Source organism: Lepus europaeus, chromosome 8, assembly GCF_033115175.1.
Source record: "Lepus europaeus isolate LE1 chromosome 8, mLepTim1.pri, whole genome shotgun sequence".
Lineage (NCBI taxonomy): Eukaryota > Metazoa > Chordata > Mammalia > Lagomorpha > Leporidae > Lepus > Lepus europaeus.
In genome coordinates, this window is record NC_084834.1 from 101,529,071 (window position 1) to 101,550,932 (window position 21,862).

Below are 21,862 nucleotides of genomic sequence, written 5' to 3' on the forward strand. Positions count from 1 at the left end.
CTTCCCCCAGCCCCCGCTGTGCCTTTCAAGTACAAGTATAGTGAATTTCCTTCCAAGCAAAGGTAACGTTTTAAGAGAAATATTCTAAGCTTCTTCTCCAAAGGTAGGAGAAAACCACATCCCTCATGTCTTCTGTACATTATGGTGTTTGCTTTTTTCTGTGTCTGTTGTGAATGGAGGAAAATATTATTTTACATCCAGGCTATTGTGTTACTAAGACTTAGACAGATAATTGAGACACTTAATAAAGATATTAAAGCTCAGGGTTTCTTATTTATTCACTTACTTACAACAAGTTAAATATATTTATTTCCTCTCAAGGCAGGGTTGTCCTTTACCACTGTCCTATATAAATGCATTACCCAAGATAGGTACTGGTGTGAAAGGAGAGGGAAGGGGTGACTGGCAAAACAGTTGCTCTAGGTTTGTCACCTGCTGAGGCCTGGCGGGAGAGCAGAGGCATGGCAGACAGGTGGTCCTGGAAGGCCTCCTGCAGTGAGCTGTACCCATACCCCCCAGTCTGCTAAGAGGGGTCATTCAGGTCCCCTCCCCATTCAGCCCATACCCTAACCCAGTCATGTTCCCTTCCCCATGGGCTGCTCCCATGACTGACAGCCAGGATGACCTGCTAAGGCCCCTTGTTTGCACAGCAGCCATAGACCACCAAGACAGAGACCCACTCGATGCCTTTAGAACCGCACCTGGCAGAATCCACTAACCACATCTCCTGACCAGATGGTTTCTGATCATCCTTCCACAGGTGCTCACTAATTTTATACATAAAATGTGCATGTAGTAAAGAGCGTTTCTTCAGTTGTATGGAGAGGAAATCGGCTATTTTTTAATGTCATTGATTTTACTTCTTTGGTCGGAGAAATCACTTAAGGCTGCAGTCTGAACTCTTGGCCACTGGTCAGATTTTGTGCTCCTTGACCACAGCCCACACTTGAAGCTTAGCCAGGTCACCCTCCCCCCCCCCCCAAAGAGGATCAAGGCCTAAAGAAATGACAGATCAGCACAAATCCGTCAATCCTGTGGGGATGGGCGGCGGGGGGGGGGGGGGGGGTCCACCTTCCCTGGAAGCATCATCTGCATATACATATAATCTCTACACTAGCAAGTCTGAAACAACTCCAATGGCCAAATCTGGAGTCATGCGGCTTTTATTATCTTAAATTATTCAGTGTGCTCCAGTCTCAGCCTTCGCCACCTCGTGCCACTGCATCTCATACTCTGAAAACTCAGTGAACTCCCCACCACCCATGAACCACTTGATCCTCACGGCCGGTCTCCAGGACTCTATTACTGCATTCTTCCCAGCGAGTAACTCCCCCATTCTCCACCAGCACAAACTTCCACTGCATCACCGTATCTGCCGGCAGGCAAATAGAATGAGACCAGAAGCCGTCCTTGTTACGGTGGAGTGGGATGTACGTGTTCCAGCTCCCAAGGCGCTCGTGGTCTCCGGTTACTGCAATGAACTCCACATCGGTGCCCGTCACATAATGGACCTGGAACCTGACGCTAACTTGCCGGGACTCTGCAGACTTGGCCGTTGCCCATCCTGGTTTCCCATCCACTTCTCGACCCCTTGCTTCCACAAGAAAGTTTCTGGCACCGTCCGTTCCCTGTTTTAGGCTACCACCCAAGCCAGCATCCCCCCAGGAGGAGTGCCTAGACACCACTTCATGACCGGCGGCCCCCTGGCTGTCCGGTTGTGCGAGGCCCACTTCTTGGGCCCTGTCCACCCGCGGCCTGCTAGAAGGCAGTCCCTCTCCGGCCTTAGCCAGTGCCTCTCGTCCTTTGTGGAGTCCCCATTCCCCTCTGGGAGACTCCAGACTTTCACTTCTGGAATCTTCAGAGGGACTTCTGGAGTTAGCACTTGCAGAACTGGCCGGAGCTCCCGCATCTGCCAAGGGCCCAGAAGGGCTGTGCTCTCTGACATCTCTGCTAGGGTTCTGCAGTGGCCGGGCTGCTTCCTGCAGGTTCCTAAGGTCTTTGGTCTCAGAAATCAAGCGTCCATTGCTTTCTTGAGGATGCTCTAAGAAACAAAAAAAATGTAACAGTGTGAGCTCATAGAGAAGAGACCATCACTGTAGGCGTTACTCCTATCTGCAGTTCCCAGAATTCCTGCCTTAATAAAACCCAGTACTTGGTGCCCTTGTATAATCCCAACTCTGTGCTCTAAGAATCCGCATGCATGCCCCACACTAAAATGCACCCCCAGGAGTGTCAGTGCACCAGCCCTAAAGTGTAAATGAAGTGGCAAGCTGTAAAGACAGAAGTGTAACCTTGCCATGGTCCTCAGTCTCCCACAGTACAGGCCATGATGGCATTCAGCCAAGACCCAGTGCTTGGCTCCGATCACCAAAACGTGTCACGTGGAGCCAGGTGTTCGGCCCAGCAGTTAAAGACACCCACCTCTCAGGTCTGAGCTCCTGACTCCAGCTTCCTGCTAACGCAGAGCCTGGGAGGCAATCAATGGTGATGGCTCAAGTGGTTGGGTCCTTGCCACTCACAGGGGAGACGGGAACGGAGTTCCCAGCTCCCAGCTTTGCCCACCCGACCTGGACCTCGTGGACATATAGGGAGTGAGCCATAGTATAGGAGCTGTCTCTGCCAGTTTCCCTTTTTCAAATAAGATTTTAGAAGCTTCTTTGAAAAAAAAAAAAAAGTCTGGGGGGGTGAGGGCGGGGCAAAAAGCTGCACAACACCCGGACACATTAGAATGTACGTGTCCTCCCAGGGGTAGCACAGGCACGGCTCTGCTGTCACAGACAGCAGGGGTGGGGGAGAGGGATACACAGGACGGTTCATCCTGGGGTGACGGCATCAGGAACCCCAACACAACAGGCCTTGTGTCCCCTCCACTGCACACGCTGTGGATGTTCTTAGTCCCCTTCAGACCCAGCTCTCCCCAATGTCTATGTCTCGTTGGCAATCTAAAGAGGCCCCTGCAAGGTAGCAAATTCCAGAGTCATACAATCAGGGAGAGAGTAGTCTTGTTTTATTTTGTCCCTTTTCAATGGTGGGGCGAGAAGGGACACAAGAGCAAATGGTACTCCGAATTCCCATTTTTTTTTTTTTTTTTGACAGGCAGAGTGGACAGTGAGAGAGAGACAGAGAGAAAGGTCTTCCTTTTGCCGTTGGTTCACCCTCCAATGGCCGCCGCACTGCAGCCGGCGCACCGCGCTGATCCGATGGCAGGAGCCAGGTGCTTCTCCTGGTCTCCCATGGGGTGCAGGGCCCAAGCACTTGGGCCATCCTCCACTGCACTCCCTGGCCACAGCAGAGAGCTGGCCTGGAAGAGGGGCAACCAGGACAGAATCCGGCGCCCCGACCGGGACTAGAACCCGGTGTGCCGGCGCCGCAAGGCGGAGGATTAGCCTAGTGAGCCGCGGCGCCTGCCCGAATTCCCAATTTTTCAACCTAAAACTTGAGGCTGGCCTCTCTCTTCATGGCAACCAGGGCTGAGAGGCGCACGGGCCGGTTTCCACCAGGCGACCCGGGAACGCACTCCTCTGGAAGCAGGTGTCACTTCACCATGAGGCTGCAGTCCCGGCCCGGGCAGCTCGCCAGGGACGGCTCTGGAAAGCGAGGCTTTCCGCCAGCGCTCCCTCCTTGCCCAGCCTGCGGTCTTCTGAAATGCGGCCGTGTCACCCTAAATGTCAATTTACTGCACAGAGGTCCCCCCCCCCTTAAGGAGTGGCTTCCCGGGGGGGTGAAGCCCCCTGCGCTGCAGAGCGAGCACGGAGCGCGCCCATGGTTCAGAATTGGGCGCCTGCACGGCCAAAGTCCACCCTGAACTTTGCTGGCCCCAGAGAAGCGTCCAGAGAGCAGGAGGCGCTCACAGCACCGGTGTTCCCAAACACAGCCCTCCCGTGGGGAGCGGGATCGGAGCAAGCGAGGCTGCGGGGCTGGGACTCAGAACACGTCCCTGCTCGGGCAGAGGCTGGTGGGGCCCCCTAAGCTCCCACCGGCCTCTCTCGAAGCCAGGGAAGGGGCGCCGCGGCTGCAGCCGCCCGCACTGCGCCAAGCGGGCCAGCTGGAGGGGCAGGAGCGCCGAGGCCGGCGGGGCGCGGCCCTGGGAGCCTCGGCCGGGGCGTCTCCAAGGCCTCCTTGGAGCGCTGGAACCGGGCGGGGCGCGGGAAGGGTCCAGCGCCAGGTGGGCTTCTTAGATGCCCCGCCCCAGGCCAAGTTCAAAGCCCCCGCAGAGTTGCTCTCCAGGTCCGGGCGGGACGAATACCTGGTTTGGTGCCCAGCTCCCGCTTGGAGGGGCTCCGTCCGCCGCCGCCTCCCTGCCCTTCTCCGCGAGTCGCAGCCTCCCCGGCAGAGGCGTCTTTCTGCTCCGCGTCCTCGGGGCCGCCCCGCAGCAGCCACACGAAAAGCGCCCCGGCCAGACCTCCTCCGACCAGCAGGGCGGACCAGACAGCGCCCATGGCTGCGGGAGACGACGGGCGGCGGCCGGCCCGGGGCGCAGGTCTCGCAGGCAGGGCCACACCTACCCGGCCGCCCCGGCCTTTTACGGCTGCTCGCCGGCCTCCGGCGCCCAGCCCAGCCCTCGGCGACTCGCACTCAACTTGCCGCGCCCCGCCCACGGCCCGCCCCGCCGCCGCGGGGTCCGCCCCGCGAGTGCACGACGACCCCGCGCAGCCGGGCCCTGCCTCGGGCCGGCCCCCGTGCGTGGGAGGCCGGGAACCCCGGGGGGACGCCGCTACCTGCGCTGGGCCTCCCCGGCCGCCGCCTCGCCCCGCTGCCCGGCCGGACCGGACCGGGCCGTGGGCCGTTCGGGCTGCAAACGCCGGTCCTCTCCGCCTCGTTCGGGCCTGGCTTCCGCCTCGGCCTCTGGGTGGCTGCGGGAGCTGCCATGGCTGTGCCCACGGGGCTGAGCTGGCTGTAGACCAGGTTCAAGCGCCCACCAGCGAGATCAATGAAATGAGCCACCCTTTGTGAGGGTTTGTGCGCGTTCACGTTGTTCCTCGCACAGCGACAACGTGTTGGTAAGACACTCCCGGGGACCACAGGGAGGAAGTGGAGAAACACGCGGGCGGCAGCCCTCCAGGAGCCCCGAAGGACGACGAGGAGGCAGACGCATGCAGCATCATCCTCGGATGCTGCACCTGCCCGACGTCCTGTCCGCCACGGGCCTGCCCAGCGCACGCCTCTAACTTCATTATCTAACAAGGACTCCATCTTAGGCCACGGCTGGTTGGTTCTGCGCATGCGCCTCCCTTCCCTATGGTGCATGAGCGCCATGTTAGGCTACTGCTGATTGGTTCCTGGCCTAACCAATCACATTCAGGTTTCAATGACTCCCTGATTGGGTCACCTAGAATACCGTATTAGCATACAGCTCAACCAATCAGGTGAACGTCCTCCTTCAGAACCTTGTTAAAAGGAGTCAGGCTGCCCTGGGAGGGGACGCGGGGTACTGAGGCTGTTGGAGAGGTGTTTGGAGCTGGTTGCCCCTTCTTGCCCGGCAGGGCCTGGAGCCGGAGACCCTCTTTCGGTTCTTTCAGTAAACGTCCCTTGCTCTCACTGCTTGCTTGTCCTTGTAGCTCATTCTTCATGGTCACGAGACACACAGCAACGCTCCCTGAGGAGTCCGGCCGAGAGGGGGCACCGAGAGCGTGCGGCCCTGCGGTTGGGAGAGGGTCTGCCAGAGAAGACCCTGCCGCGTTTCCTGGGGACGAGCCGAAGCGCCAGGTAACTCAGGGGTAGCCTCTGCCTGCCACCTGCCACGCTGCGAGCTGAGAAGTGTCCGCATTTCCGTCCCAACTCACTCCTGGCGTTCAGAAGGCATCGCCCCGACCCGGAACCGCGGATGCCCGGCTTCGGATCTGCGGCTGCAGCCCTGCCTGCCATTGCACCTGTCCTCCCACGTCCCACTGCCGGAGCCTCGCCTGGCAAAGCCCCGCCCCTGGGGGGGTGGTCATCCTCCTGGACCCCTGGGAGGGGGTCAGAGACCCCTGCCTGTGGAGGTCCAGGGTGGCTGGCTCTCGCCTCGGGGCAGGTTGCCACTCACACAGGCCTCTGCTCAGTGCCTGCCGGCGCCTCCGGAGCCCAGGCTCCTTGCTTGACGCCACGCTCTCTGCAGATCCCCCTCCTCTGGTCTCTGATCGGAAGGCCTCTGCCCTGTGAGCCCCGCCCTGCAGCCCCCTACTCCCTGGACCCTACACCTGCTCCAGCTTTTTCCTTGGCACCTAGGGCATGACTTAAGGTGCACCGTGCAATCCGTGGGTTTGTTCTGCTTCGTTTCTCTCCCACCCCCTGGGAGTGTACATGACTTCAGCTCAGGTCTGCTCTCCTTTATTCCTTGAGTGAACATAGCTTGTTCATGCCCCACTCCTGGTAGCAAAAGAAAAAAAAAAAAAACCACCCCAAAGTACAGACTGAGTGGAAGAATGAAAAGTGACTAGATCGTGAGGATGCACATAACCAACAGGAGGAGAGCAGCTGGCGGACCGCGGACGTGGAGGTGGGAATGCCATCAGACTTGATCCCTTTACGCTACACCTGTGTTGAGTTAGTGCGCTGCGCCCATAAAGGTACGCAAGTACTACACGTTAATCAAATGGTTTTTTTTTAAATAAGCTAATCATTTAAAAAGCCTCAAGTAGAAAGAGTTCTGCATGGATTTCAAAAACATTTGCAGCTAAATAAAGCTATCTTTTAATTCCATTTTCCCACAAACTTTTGGAACTGCTCTTGTGTTCTCATGCTGCAGCTTGCTGTCTTCCTGGCCTAGATTTTATGTCCATTGGTGAGAAAGAGCACCGGATAGATGGAAAAGGTTCCCACCCACTGGTTCATTCCCCCACATGCCTACAACAACCCAGGGACCAGCGCTGGGAGCCAGGAACTCAATTCAGGTCTCCCACGTGGGTGATGGGCAATTATTTGAACCATCACCTGCTGCCTCCCAAGGTGTGGGTTAGTAGGAAGCTGGATTCAGAGGCAGAGCCAGGACTCAAACCCATGCACTCCAGTGTGGGGCGTAAAACATGCTAACCAGTGTGTTAACCACTAGAATAATGCCTGCCCCTCTATATGTGTTGTTTTAGCTCAACATAAGTATTACCTGTCTGACACACAGATTTGTGTCCTTAATTAAGAATTCAACAGCAGTATTTTTAAAGACCTCTAATACTTAACACCACAGACAAGCAATTCGGGTAGTCTTAAGGTTAGTCTTGATATGAGTATGAGAATGGTTTAAAATGGTAGTAAAATGTTATTTTAAGAAAATTCGTATCACCATATAAAGCAATATATTTTCTAAAGATTTGTTTACTTATTTGAATGGCAGAGTTAGAAGAGAGGGAGGGAGGGAAGAAGGGAGACGGGGCGAGAGCTTCCATCTGCCTGTTCACTCCCCAAATGGCCACAACAGCCAGAGCCAGGCTGGTCTGAAGCCAGGAGCTTCTTTCGGGTCTCCCACATGGGTGGAGGAGCCCAGGCATCTGGGCCATCTTCTGTCATTTTTCCAGGCACATTAGCAGGGAGCTGGGTTGGAAGTGGAGCAGCAGGGACTCAAACCAGTGCCCATATGGTGGGATGCTGGCGTCTCAGGCATCAGCTTTACTCTCTATGCCACAATGCTGGCCCCCAAAAGCTTATTTATAGACTCTGTAATACCCACTGGCTCTTAAATTGTAGGCTTATAGGTCTAACTTTTAATAGAATTTTATAGAAAAACTTAGAATTATTCCATTTCGTCACAGTAAAACCTGAGGTCCTAGGGTATCCTTGAATTGTACTAATGCTAAGGTCAGTGGAGTAAATTTACAGGTAGTACGGAAGTCCTTGAGCACGTTCTTTATCTTCACTGCTAATCGCTGCTTGAATGGTCTGTTGTTTTTTATCTATATGCTAATAGATGAAATCCCAGAGAATCTGTAAAATTCTAGAATGTAAGCCCTGCTATTTATTTCTGATACTTAGAAGGCTCTTCATAAAGACCGTGTGTTTCACCAAATGCTTTCTCATTTATTAAAAATATCACCAAAAGTCCCTTTTTTATTGTCACAATGAGCTGGCAGAGGCTGGGTAGCTTTTTAAAGTGCAGGTTTAGTTTATAAAGGGAAATGTGTCTGAGCTCACGATTCTGGAGTTGCACAATGGAGGGGCTGCATCCGCTGGTGGCTCCCACCCAGAAGAGTCCCCACCAGCCCGGGGCATCGCATGGCGAGAGACAGGGCCCACGCGTCCATCTGTGTGTCTCTGCCTCTACATTTAAAGCCGCCAGGATGTAGTCATGGGGACTTCACCCTGGTGACTCCTCTAGCCCTCCTCACATCCCGAAGGCCTTGCCTCTTGCTGTGGATTGACAGACTTGGGTCCCCACCCTCGTGGGGTTGTTCATACCCCAACATCTCATGTTAATGGTCGATGAGTTCAGCGTGCAGACTTGATCTAATTATGGCCTCTGAGAAGTGGGTCTTTGCATCACTGGGGGGTTATAGAAGCCAGCTGTGCGTCCTGTGTCTCTCTGCTCCCTGCCTCACCAGGTGATGGTTCCAGCCCATATACCACCGCTGTTCACCTTCACCAGACAGCGGAATAACAGGGCTGCCCAAGCCCCAACTGTGTACCCCTAAACTGTCAACCAAAATGAGCCATTTCCTTCTCAAGAAGCTCCTCTCAGGTACTGTAGTTAAAGTGACACAAAAACTGGCCGGCGCCGCGGCTCACTAGGCTAATCCTCTGCCTTGCGGCGCCGGCACACCGGGTTCTAGTCCCGGTTGCCCCTCTTCCAGGCCAGCTCTCTGTATGGCCCGGGAAGGCAGTGGAGGATGTCCCAAGTGCTTGGGCCCTGCACCCACATGGGAGACCAGGAGAAGCACCTGGCTCCTGGCTTCGGAACAGCGAGATGCGCCGTCCACAGCGGCCATTGGAGGGTGAACCAACGGCAAAAAGGAAGACCTCTCTCTCACTATCCACTCTGCCTGTCAAAAAAAAAAAAAAAAAAAACACAGAAACAAAAAAAAAATACTTCACTTCTGGCCACTGAAATCTGGCTCCAGAACCTGGGTCCCTCTGCAGGGCCTTTGACGTGGCTGCTGGACTCCAGGGGGTCCTAGTTCGCCTGTCCCCCAGCCTCCCTCCTTTAGCTTAGCGTTTCCTTGCCTTGCTTCTCTGATTGCAAACCAACCTCGTGCTCGAAGTAGCTTACTGAATTGAGGGAGCGGTGCAGCAGACTCATGAGGTCATTATCCCCTAGAGAGAACAACTCAATGTGTGATCCTATCTTGACTTTTTCCTGGAGTCCCGGGCCCTGAGCAGGAAGTATCTCCCACCTGACTGACCAAAGCCGACTTTGCTATCACCAAAATTGCTAAAAGAATATGATATTGTGGACCAATCAAAGGAAGGCCACCAGCATTGCAGACTAACCAGAGACTCTCAACTGAGCTAAACATGCACCTCTCAAATCCAACTCCGATCTATAAGCATCTTCATCCCTAATCCAGTAAGTGATAGCTGCCTGACTCCTTGCTCTGAGCTTTGCAATAAATCTCATCTTCCTTCCACCACCCCAATGTCCATGATTGGATTGCTGCATGTGGGGTGAGCCTACCCAGATTTTGGGGGGCTCTACAATGTTTCCACACCAATTCTCCATAGACATTGTCCTGGCATCCTACAGTTCAGTCCAGTGCTGGCAGTGCCCACCTGGGGTTAGCATCAGATGCTACAGTGAAGGGCTCAGTTCCTCAAGACTGCCCCCACTGGAGATGCCAATCACAAATCCTGGATTCTTCTACTTACGACTCCACAGAGCAGGAGGGGATGGGGGCTTAGTATGTAAGGGGTCAGTGGTGACTGTGCAGTGTCTGTGGGGCGGGAGCTTGATTTCAGAAGGCTGGGAACTCTGTCAACAAGAAAGCCATCACCAGGTGTGGCCCCTTGATCTTGCAACGCCTGAACCAGGAGCCAAAATAAATCTCTTAATGAAGTTGAGAGGCCTTGGGTATTTTGTTACAGTAACTAAAAGCAGACTAATACGCCACTTTGAGCATTGGTCCAAATGTTTCCTAAAGCCACTTCATTCCATGACACTTTCCCCTGTCTTGTAGTCTCCTTGCCCAGCCCCAGCCCCCAGGTCTTTAATCAGTATGTCAGCCTTTTGTCTGAACCCTGGATACACAGTGTAACTTTCTTAGAGCAAAATAGGAGGTTTTCTCCAATGGTGTAATTATTTTCAACCTCGCTTCAGATCGTAAATCCCTTGAGAGTCAGAGCTCGTGCATTCTCTGTATTCCCTAGAGTGTCCAGTTGTCATCTCGTGGGCGTCCTTTTTATTGTTTTTGTTTATTGAATACTAAGGCACACTGGCCCCAGGCTGCGTGCTTTGTGGGATTATCGTCTATGATGTTCTGAGTGGAACAATCTGCTCAAGGTCATCAGCTAATGAGTGACCGAGCTGGGCATTGAACTCCACATTCTGGCCCCGTGTCCCATGCCCTGAAATCCTAGCCACATTGAATCCTCAGGACGGTCAAAGCTTGTCCAAGTTTTACAGCATACGTTTTCGCCGTGAGTGTGCAAACGTGGAGGTGTGACACGGGAGAACCCTTGTGGGGGTATTCCAGTATTTACGGTGAATTTCAGACGTGTTCGTGATTGGTGATTCACCTCTGCACCAGCCCTTGGCCTGCTAGGGAAAGGTCCTTCTCAGCACCAGCACCTGTCCATCGCCGTCAGCCGCCGCTCCTGGAACGCCACATAACATTAACCGCAAGTAAACCCTGTCACCGGGCAGAGTGGTGACATTAGAACTGCCCCGTGTCCGGTTGCACAGAGACATTTTCTAACTGCAACTGTTTGCAAACCTCTGACTCATCCTGATTCCAGAATAGACTCAAGGCTGACATCTGTTTGGCTAAATGACGAAACCTTTAGAAAAGGAAAAAAATCTGTGTTGGAAAAACTAGTTCATCGTGTAGAAAAAATAGATAAGGCTATGAGACTGCTTGGCACCACATAAAAGGGTGGCCTACAGACAGAATAAAGTCCTAAATGTAAGTGGCACAAAATTGCAATGCCCATAGAACAAACCTCCAGAAATGACTGCTGTGACACTGCCTAACACTAGAAGCACAAAGTTGCTTCGACTTCACCAAAATTGGATTATTTTGATAGAAAGGCATCCCGTGAAGGGGGACCAGGCACAGAGTTAACCGGGGTAGGACCAGTTCCAGGGCAGTGGGAGAACATCCATGTTGTCTAAAATGACCTGGGACTTGTATCTGGATGCCTTACATAGTCACACAAAAGATATGAGATCCCGAATCAGTGTTTAAGGAAGGCTCTCTCCTCCGTGCCTAGAACAGAGCCAGGAACACAGCAGGCCTTCATAGCAACCTTTGGCTGAAGAAAATGCATACAGAAATGTTGAAACTCACTGGTAATCAGATAAACACATCTCCGCACGATACTGTTCCATTTCACATCCCTTTCCGGGCCAAGTGTCAGAAAGATGTGCAGTTATGATTGGGAGAGCAAACAAGAACAGTCCAGAGGAATCTGGTGAAATTAAGAATTCATAAACTGCATGACGCAGCAACCCCACTGCTCTGCACAAAACCTGAAAGGGTTATTTGGACCAAAGGCAAGTTCAAGGCCACCTGACTGCCCGTGGTGGGGAAATAGCTAAATAAATGGTGGGGGATGGCCAGGAACACCACACTCATCCCAGCAATGAGCTAGAGCTGCATGCAGTAGCATGATTAAATTAAGTATATAATGGTGGCTGAAAAGAAAGTGTATAGTACAGTGACATTTATGTAAATTGAAACTCTATATACACTCAACACAACACTACTGAGATTTCAAATACACACAGAAATTCAAGGACAATTCTTCGACACGTTAAAGGGAGTGTCTTTGGTAAACAGGCTGGGACTAGGAGTTGGAATAAAGGGGAAGTGAATGAATCGATGGATAGGTCCAGGGTGGGACCTGGGGTTCTGATCTTCCAACACACCGTCAGTGGGTTCTGATGCGCCTGGCTGGAAGGCCTCACTCAGGAGCAAGCAGGCTACAGAGCAGGGTTGACTCTGATCTTGTGGACTAAAAGAGGAAGACAGGCAAGGAGGGAAGAAGAAGGGAGGAGCAGGAAACATGTAAGGGTGGTGTCTGGGAGCAACCAAGGCAGGGGCCTACACCAAGGGCCAGGGCCAGCGGGTACTGCCCACCTCCCTCTGAGGCCTTGACCCAGCCATGCCAGGCTGACTGGACACACAAGGACAGACCACCCAAATAACCAATAGGAGAGACAGATACTCCGTTCCCACCAGGTGCACACTGTTCCTGGAGAGAAGGTGGGTCAGAATTTTCCTCCCCAACCCAGCTGGCCCTCACCTTTGCTTCCAGCAGGCCCACACCTGTTATTCTCCAAGCTTAATTCACATTAGTGGTTGATGGATTAGGTATAGACTTCACCTAATTGTAGCATCTAGGAGGTGGGCCCCTGGCCGGTCTTCAGGTCATTGTGATATGCCCTTGGAAGGTGGTTTTCATGAAGGGATTCGTATGTAAGCGGAGTTCTTTCCCTGTCTTCTTCCCAGCTCTCCATGCAATTGTTCCTCTGCCCCATAGTCCACCATTGCCAGCTTCCCCCAGATGCCAAACTAACAGGACCACCCAATCTTAGACTGTGAACCTCCAAACTAAGCTGAAATAGGTCTTCTTCCCAAGAAGCTCCTCTCTATCCTTTCAAAGTAATGGAAAGCTAATACACATAGCAACTGAACTTCCAGGAATTTTGAGTAAGCAGAGGCCAGGGATGCTGCTAAAAATCTTGCAATGCCCAGGAGAATCCCTCACAACAAAATCAGAATAATCCTGTCCACGATAGCTGTAGTGCCAAAGCTGAGAAACCCTGCACGAGAACATACAATCCAGGAGAAAGCATAGAAAGCACAAGGACTTTTTAAAAAAAGATTTATTTATTTGAGAGGCAGAGTTAGAGAGACAGAGAGGTCTTCCACCTGCTGGTTCACTCCCCAAATGGCCACAATGGCCACAGCTGGGCCAATCTGAAACCAAGAGCCAGGAGCTTCTTCCGGGTCTCCCACGCAGAGCACAATGCCTTTAAAACCTAGTCGTGGAAACCACATGTCACCATTCTGCCACATTCTGTTCATTAGAAGCAAGCGACTCACCACAGCCCATGCTCAAGAAGAGAACCAAGTTCCACCTTTTGAAGGAAAAACCATCAAAGAACTTGTGAATATATTTTAAGACCAGCCCAATCTGTCTTCAAGCCACAAATTATATTCCTGTGTTGCACAAAATACACCCTCCCTCTTTACAAAATTCCCCAAAAGTCTCAATCCATCACAGCACCATCTTGGAATCCAGAACGTCAGAATCTAAATCAGGCTCAGGTGCAGATAGCATAGAGCACTCAGGTGTAATTCCTAAAGGCACAGGCAACTTGGGTATCACTCGCACAGGAAAGTCATTCTGGTCCTTTCAGTCTGAAAACCTGTGAACTAAAAATGTCGCGTTATCTTCCCCACGCCCAAGATACAATGGTAGGAGAGGCATAATATGGGCACAATGGACACTCCTGTTCAAAAAGCTGGGGGGCTGGAGGCACACAAGAGTCGTTGCTCTGCAGACACCCTGAGACCCAGCCCAGGAAAGGCAGGAGTTCCTTGATGAGGATGCCTTGCAGCTACCACCTCAACGATTCCTTAGACTCATCTTTTCTGTGACGGAAGCACATGTTTGTCATTGAGACTTTTTGCACCTTGCTCTTTGCTAGTAGAATTTGGGAGATCCAGAGGCCTCCTCTCACTTTATATTGTCTTGTCCCTTTTAGTCCAAGTGAGTAATGCTTATGCAATGTAATTCTATGAAAAACTTGGCAGCTTCTCTGTAGCCTGACAATTGTTCACAAGCAAAACCCAAAAATCTCTCCATGAAGCCGGCACCATGGCTCACTAGGCTAATCCTCCGCCTGTGGCACCAGCACCCCGGGTTCTAGTCCCAGTTGGGGTGCTGGATTCTGTCCCGGTTGCTCCTCTTCCAGTTCAGCTCTATGCTATGGCCCGGGAAGGCAGTGGAGGATGGCCCAAGTGCTTGGGCCCTGCACCCGCATGGGAGACCAGGAGAAGCACCTGGCTCCTGGCTTTGGATCAGTGTGGTGCGCTGGCCGCAGCGGCGATTGGAGGGTGAACCAACGGCAAAGGAAGACCTTTCTCTCTGTCTCTGTCTCTCTCACTGTCTAACTCTGACTGTCAAAAAAAAAAAAAAAAATCTTTCCATGATCACCCCTTCTCTACCTTGGGCTTCTGATGAAGCACAATACCCTTCAGCTTCTTAAAAGCTCTATTGTTATACACACGATCTGGGCAGCATGCCTCAAACGTTTATTTGAAAGGCAGAGAGACAGCAAGGGATCTCCCATCCACTGGGTCACTTCCCAAGATGACTGCAGCAGCCAGGGCTGGGCAAGGTCAAAGCCAGGAGCTAGAACTCAATCCAAGTCTGCCACATGGGTGGCAGGAACCTAAGGACTTGAGCCATCACCTGCTGCCTCCCAGAGTGTGGGTTAGCAGGAAGCTGGGACTGGGAGAGGAGCAGTGGCTTAGCTGCTATGGACAAATACGCACTCCTCCAATTCAGTTCCTAATTTTAACACCATTCAACATTAGAGAGACTCAGAATATTAAAAACCACCAAGTCAGTCCTAGTTCTTTTTGTTGGCTATCCTTTTTAGCATCCCAACCTCCTCCTGGTTTCTCCTGGCTGCTGGTAGTATATTGCAGAAGTGAGTCCTTACGTGCTGAAAGGGGAACCTATGGCAGGATGCACATGGCTTCAAGTATCAGGAATTCCCAACCCTTGGAGAACTCACCTCTCCGCTGGGCTGCTCTGTCTGATGGCCACAGCTGGATCCCGCACCTCACACTGAAGCTCTGCTTCTCATGGCCTCCTCCCAGCCAGTGACAGAGCACGGCGGAAGTATCAGAGCAGACCCCTGCAGGCATGAGGCGAGACTCTTCCTCCAGGCAGCTCCCATGTCAGAACTCCCTGCTGGCGATGGAGCTTCTAGTTGAGCTGAGCTGCAGCCCGAGACTTGGGCCACATCTCCTTGCATCCTTGCTTCCTTCATGGAGACCAGACATGGTTCACAGTAACTCTACAGCTTCTCCCTCCTTTTCTAACTCCCTCCCCCAGGGAACTCATGATCGCCTAACCCCTTCTCACCAGCGGCTGTGTGGCAGACGTGAACTCACACAGCTTGCTCGTCAGAGAATGCCTCCCCCCATCTCTAGGGGATGGGGCATCTCCCATCTCTCCTGAGCCTCCGTTGTACTCTTGGGGTGGTGGGAAAGCCAACTCTCTTCATTCTTCACTCCCCACATCCCTCATGGCCTGGAATCCTATTCCAATAACCTGCTCAAGACAGGTTGTACCAACTCACAATGGACAAATTTCAGGAATTCAGTGAGCTGGCTGGCAGATACAATGATTATTAAAACTTAAATTATACTTGTATATGATTAAATAATATTTAAATAAAGATAATGGAGATCATTTATGTTTGATGGCTATCATTTATGCCTAAATGATATTTAAAGCAAAGATAGGCCGGTGCCGTGGCTCAACAGGCTAATCCTCCCCCTAGCAGCAATGGCACACTAGGTTCTAGTCCCAGTCGGGGCACCGGATTCTCTTCCAGGCCAGCTCTCTGCTATGGCCCGGGAGTGCAGTGGAGGATGGCCCAAGTGCTTGGGCCCTGCACCCCATGGGAGACCAGGAGAAGCACCTGGCTCCTGCCTTCGGATCAGCACGGTGCGCCGGCTGCAGCGCGCCAGCTGAGGCAGCCATTGGAGGGTGAACCAACAGCAAAGGAAGACCTTTCTCTCTGTCTCTCTCACTGTCCACTCTGCCTGTCAAAAATAAATAAATAAAGCAAAGATAATAAAGACTCAACACTGATCACTTCCTAGTATTTGACAATACCAGCCCTATATGGGATACCAGCATCACAGGCATTGGCTCTACCTGCTACACCACAATGCTGGACTGAGAAATTTTACATGTATGCTCATAGGAGATTTACTGTATTAGAGATGCAAGACGGCTGAATAGGGAAAAGACATGCTGAATCTGACCACAGGAAAACAACAGAAGAAACAGGGAGGAACAGTATTCCCATGAGACAGCTGGAGAGCAATCTGCAGTGGAAATTCTACAAAAAGAAGAGAGGCGCCATGGAGTGATGGGGTCAGTACAGCAGGCAGCAGCAGGCAGGACACAGCCAGCACTCCTGCAGCCGGTGGCGGAAGGGATGCCATCCTCCTACAGCAAGGCACCTGGCGACCAGCAGGAAGGAGCCATCTAAACATGATGAGTACAGGCTGCTTGTAAGTGAGGCTTATAGGACTCAGAGTGAATCCCCTGGGGCTGGCCCTGTGGCACAGTGAGTTAAAGCCCCAGCCTGCAGCACCAGCATCCCATATGGGCACCACTTTGAGTCCCAGCTGATCCAGCTCCCTGCTATGGCCTGGAAAGCAATAGAAGATAGCCTAAGTCCTTGGGCTCCTGCACCTGCCTGGGAGACCTGGAAGAAACTCCTGGCTTCTGGCTTCGGATAGAACTCAGCTCAAGCCATTGCGGCCATTTGGGGAGTGAACCAACGGATAGAAGACCTTTTTCTTTGTCTCTACCTCTCTCTGTAATGCTCTTTCAAAAAAAAATTTTTTTTTAAAGAGTAGATCCCCTGCTCCCTGTGACTGTGCAAATTCTGTATCTGTGTGATAGGATGTGCAACAGGATGTGTCTGGGTCTTTGGGCAATCACTATGGATGGTGCAGAAGCTTGGGATTCCACGCTCACACTGAAGAGCACACAGATTCTTTGTGCAGTTCATGTGCCTGCAAGGCGAGGTACCTGGGCACTGTGGACTCACCCTGGGTGGTTGGTTTACCCTGGCAGAGAGGGGCTGATGCTGTGATCACACAGGTGATGCGATCCTACCCTCCCCCCTGCTGACAACAGAGATTGACCACACCCAACGTGGGTGTCATCCTAGCTTCCTGATCCACCCTCAAGCACTGGTTGAGCTCCCAAGACCCACCCAGCATACATTTCAGGATACCCACGGAATGAGCAGACACTCCATAAGCCAAGAGGTATATTTCAAAGATAAAAGCCCTCAGAGGAGTGCTCAACACTCAATAAGTGTTTCCAATTGATTACAGAGAAGCAAATACTTGAGTTAAAGAAATCTATACATGGTCCAGAGCTGCGGCTCACTTGGCTAATCCTCCACCTGTGGTGCGGGCACCTTGGGTTCTAGTCCCAGTAGGGGCACTGGATTCTGTCCCGGTTGCTCCCGTTCCATTCCAGCTCTGTGCTGTGGCCCGGGAAGGCAGTGGAGGATGGCCCAAGTGCTTGGGCCCTGCACCCACATGGGAGACTGGGAGGAAGTACCCGGTTCCTGGCTTCAGATCAGCACAGTGCGCCGGCCCTGGTGACCATTTGGGGGGTGAACCAATAGAAAGAAGACCATTCTCTCTGTCTCTCTCTCTCACTAACTCTGCCTGCAAAAAAAAAAAAAAAAAAGAAAAGAAAAGAAAAGAAATCTATACATGATGTGGATGGAAAATTCTGCCAAGAGATAGATATTGAAGAGAAACTGAAGTGAAATATTAGAAATGAAGAATTCAATAAGTCAAGTAAAAAATACAATGAAAAGCCATAACAATAGACTTGGTGAGGCAGAAGAAAGAAGACAAACCTTTGGAAATATCTCAGACAAGAAAAAAAAAGAAAAAAGAAAAAAGAAAAACAAACCTTTGGAAATATCTCAAAAAAAAAAAAAAGAAAAGAAAGAAAAACCTAGAAAAAACAAAAATAGTGTTGGAGATTTATGGGATACTACCATATGACCAAACATATGGGTCTTAGGAGTTCCTAAAGATATAGAAAGAGAGAATGGATTAGATAACCTATTCAGTGAAAGCAGAAAACTTCCCTAATTTGGAGAAAGAGACATCCAAGTATAGGAAGCACATAGAACTCCTAGTAGACATGACCAGAAAAGATCTTCACCATGACACATTATAATCAAACTTCCAATAGTAAAACATAAAGAACGGATTCTAAAATGTGCATGAGAGAAATTCCACATTACTTTCAAAAGATTTCCAGCGACTGACAGCTGATTTCTCATCAGAAACCCTACAGACTAGGACAATGAAGAGATATAGTCTAAGTCTTAAAAGAAAAAAAAAAAACTGTCAACCCAGAATACTTTACCCAGAAAAGCGCTCATCTATAAATGAAGGGGGAAATAAAGACCTTCCAAAACAAGCAGAAATTAAAGAATTTGCCACCTCTCATCCAGTCTTACAAAAGATGTGCTACACACAAAAACAGAGGAAGTCATTGTCATGAAAGAATGTGAAAGCAGAAAATCTCCCAGTAAAAGTACAAGGGAAATCCAAAACAAACAATATGAATATGGGAAAATGGCAGGACCACATCATTACTTATCAATAATAATCTTGAATGTAAATGGCCTAAATTTTCCAATTTCCAATCCAGCTGAATGGATTAAAAAATGAGACCCATCTATTTGCTATCTACAATAAAGATACCTCACCTACAAAGACCCATGCAGACTGAAAGTGAAATGATGTAAAAATATATTGCAAGCTAACAGAAAGCAAAAATGAGCAGGGGCAGTCATCCTAATATCTCGAAAAAATAGATTTCAACAGAAAAACTGTTAAAAGAGACAAAGAAGGGCATTATGTAATGATTAAGAGATAAATTCAACAGGAAGATATGACAGTAAATGTATATGCACCCAATGCCACAGTGCCTGGCTCTTTAAAACAAATGTTAATAGATCTAAAGGGAGACATAGACTCCAATACAATAATAATGGGAGATTTAACACCTCATTTTCATCAATGGACAGATCAGCTAGAGAAAGAAAGAAAGAAAAAAAGAAAGAAAGAAAGAAAGAAAGAAAGAAAGAAAGAAAGAAAGAAAGAAAGAAAGAAAAGAGAGAAAAAAAAGAAAGAAAGAAGACAGCTTGGCCCAAGTTCTTGGGCCCCTGCACCTGAGTGGGAGACCCAGAGGAAGCTCCTGGATCCTGGCTTCAGATCAGCACAGCTCCAGCCATTGCAGCCAATTGGGAAGTGAACCAGCATATGGAAGACCTCTCTCTCTCTCTCTCTCTCCCTCTCTGTGTGTGTGTGTGTGTGTATGTAAAACTCTGACTTTCAAATAAATAAAAATCTTTTAAAAAAGAAAAGAAAAGAAAACAGCAAAGCTCATCTATACTATGGACCAAATGGACCTAGCTGACATTCACAGAGCATTTCATTCCACAGTGGCAGAATACACAATCTTTTCATCAGTGCATGGAAATTTCTCTAGGATGGACCATATGCTAGGCCATAATGCAAGTCTCAACAAATTCAAAAAAACTGAAATCATACTATGTATCTTTTCTGACCACAATAGAATGAAGCTGAAAATTAAAAATTTAAGAAATTTCTAAATTTAAGAAATTTAGAAAATATGCAAACACATGGAGCCTGAGCAACAGCTCTTGAATGAACAGTGGGTCATACAAGAAATCAAAATGGAAATTAAAAAATTATAGAAATGAATGAGGAGGACACCACGACATATCAAATCTTATAGGATACAGCAAAAGCAGTGTTAAGAGGAAAGTTTATATCAATTAGTGCTATAAAAAAGAAATTGGAAAGGCGTCAAATAAATGATCTACTAGTGCACTTAAAGAACCTAGAAAAACAAGAACAAACTAAACCCAAAATTAGTAGGAGGAAAGAAATAATTGGGGCTGGCATTGTGGTGTAACAGATTAAGCTACTGCCTGCAGCACTGACATTCTATACAGGCTCTGATTTGAGTCTTGGCTGCTCCAGTTCCAAGCCAGTGCCCTGCTAATGCACCAGGGAAAGAAGCAGAAAATGGCCCAAGTCCTTAGGCCCTTGCACCCTTGTGGGAGACCCAGATGAGGCTCCTGTCTCCTGGCTTCGGCCTGGCCCATCCCCAGCTGTTGCTGACATATGGGGATAGACTAGTAGATGGCAGATCTCTCTATCTCTCTCTGTACCTCTCCCTCTCTCTCTGTAACTCTGCCTTTAAAATAAATAAAATAAATCCTTCAAAAAAAGAAATAATTAACATCAGGAGAATAAATAAACAAATAAATAAACAAAAGAAATAAAATTGCAACCAAAAATGATGCAAAATATCAATGAAATGAAAAACTGTTGTTTTGAAAAAATAAAATTGATACCATTGGACCAACTAACCAATTAAAAAAAAAAACGTGGGAGAGAAGACCCAAATTAATGAAATCAGAGATGGAAAAGGAGATGTTACAATAGATATCACAGAAATAAAAAAAAATCATCAGGAATTATTACAAACAGTTACATGCCAACAAATTGGAAAATCTGGAAGCAATGGATAGGTTTCTGGAGACATACAATCTATCAGAATTTGTCTTGATGACATAGAAAACCTAAATAGACCAATAAACAAGACAGAAATTGAATCAGTGATGAAGACCCTCCCAACAAAGAAAAATCCAGGACTACAGAATACTACCAAACCTTTAAAGAAGAACTAATTCCGATTCATTTTAAACCATTCAAAGCAATTTAAAGGCAGAGAATCCTCCAAAAATCTTTCTATGAGACCAACATTACCTTAATTCCAAAACCAGAAAAAGATACAAGAAAGGGAACTATAGATCAATATCCCTGATGAACATAGAAGCAAAAATCCTCAACAAAATACTGGCTAATCAAATCCAACTACACATCAGAAAGATCATCCACCTGTACCAAATGAGATTTATCCCTGGGATGCAGGGATGGTTCAACATACACAAATCAATCAAAGTGGTACATCACTAACAGAAGAATAAAAACCACATGATTATCTCAATATGTGCAGAGAAAGCCTTTGATAAAATATAACATTCTGCATGATAAAACCCTTAAGCAAACTGGGTATAGAAGGAACATTCCTCAACATAATTAAAAGAATACATGAAAAACCCACGGCAAGTATCATATTGAATTGGGAAAAACTGAAAGAATTTCCATAAAGATCTGGAACCAGAAAAGGATGCCCACTTCACCACTGTTATTCAGTATAGTTCTGTGAGTTTTACCCAGAGCCATAAGGTAAGAAAAAGAAACCAAGGGATACAAATTGTAAAGGAGAAAGTAAAATTATCCCTGTTTGTAGAAGACATGCCCCTATATGTAGGGAACCAATAGTTCCATTAAGAGACTATTGGAACTCTTAAGAAAGATTGATAAAGTTGAAGGATATAAAATCAACACACAAAAATCAATAGGCTTTGTATACACAAACAATGCCATGGCTGAGAAAGAACTTGTAAGAAAAGTATTCCAAGTAGCTACCTTGGAATAAATTAAACCAATGATGTGAACGATCTATACAATGAAAATTATAAAACATTAAATAAAAAATAAAGAAGACACACACAAAAAAAGGAAAAATCTTCCCTGTTCACAGATTGGAAGAACTGATAGAATCAAAACATCCATACTACATAAAGAAATTTACAGAACCAATGGTATCTCAATCAAACTACCAAGGACATTCTTCTCAGATCTAGAAAGTGCAATGCTAAATTTCACATAGAAACACAAGAGACCCCAAATAGCTAAAGCAATCTTAAACAACAAAAGCAAAACCAGAGGCATCACACTGCCAGACTTCAAAACACACTATAGAGAGTTGTAATCAAAACAGCCCAGCACTGGCACTAAAATGGACATGTAAACAAATGAAACAGAATAGAAACCCC

At 49.0% G+C, this 21,862-nt stretch overlaps 2 protein-coding genes across 10 annotated transcripts in view; both read right to left on the reverse strand.

Moving 5' to 3' along the window:
• Nucleotides 1-1,145: 1,145 nt before the first annotated feature.
• Nucleotides 1,146-4,542, reverse strand: STBD1 (starch binding domain 1). The gene is made up of 2 exons (XM_062198636.1): nt 4,247-4,542; nt 1,146-2,041 (listed from the first exon to the last, which is right to left on the reverse strand). The coding sequence occupies exons 1-2, from the start codon at nt 4,437-4,439 to the stop codon at nt 1,242-1,244; spliced, it is 993 nt and encodes a 330-aa protein (XP_062054620.1). The 5' UTR covers nt 4,440-4,542; the 3' UTR covers nt 1,146-1,241.
• A 5,814-nt stretch (nt 4,543-10,356) lies between these two features.
• FAM47E (family with sequence similarity 47 member E) overlaps nt 10,357-21,862 on the reverse strand; it is a 45,932-nt gene continuing 34,426 nt past the window's right edge. For 3 of the 9 annotated variants that reach the window (XR_009866570.1, XM_062198646.1, XM_062198641.1), the window contains one exon: nt 10,357-10,716. Coding sequence is in view for 3 of the 9 variants with exons in the window: in XM_062198641.1 (XP_062054625.1) it covers nt 10,704-10,716 (13 nt within the window). In the remaining 6 variants the exon portion in view is untranslated. The other 6 variants (XM_062198648.1, XM_062198642.1, XM_062198645.1 and 3 more) reach the window with 4 other exon arrangements.

Bases quoted from the DNA above. Each gene is read 5' to 3' on its own strand.
- STBD1 (XM_062198636.1), bottom strand. From the start codon at position 4,439: ATGGGCGCTGTCTGGTCCGCCCTGCTGGTCGGAGGAGGTCTGGCCGGG. The intron at 2,042-4,246 runs GTATTCGTCCCG...TTTGTTTCTTAG, and splicing joins GGAGCTGGGCACCAAACCAG to AGCATCCTCAAGAAAGCAAT.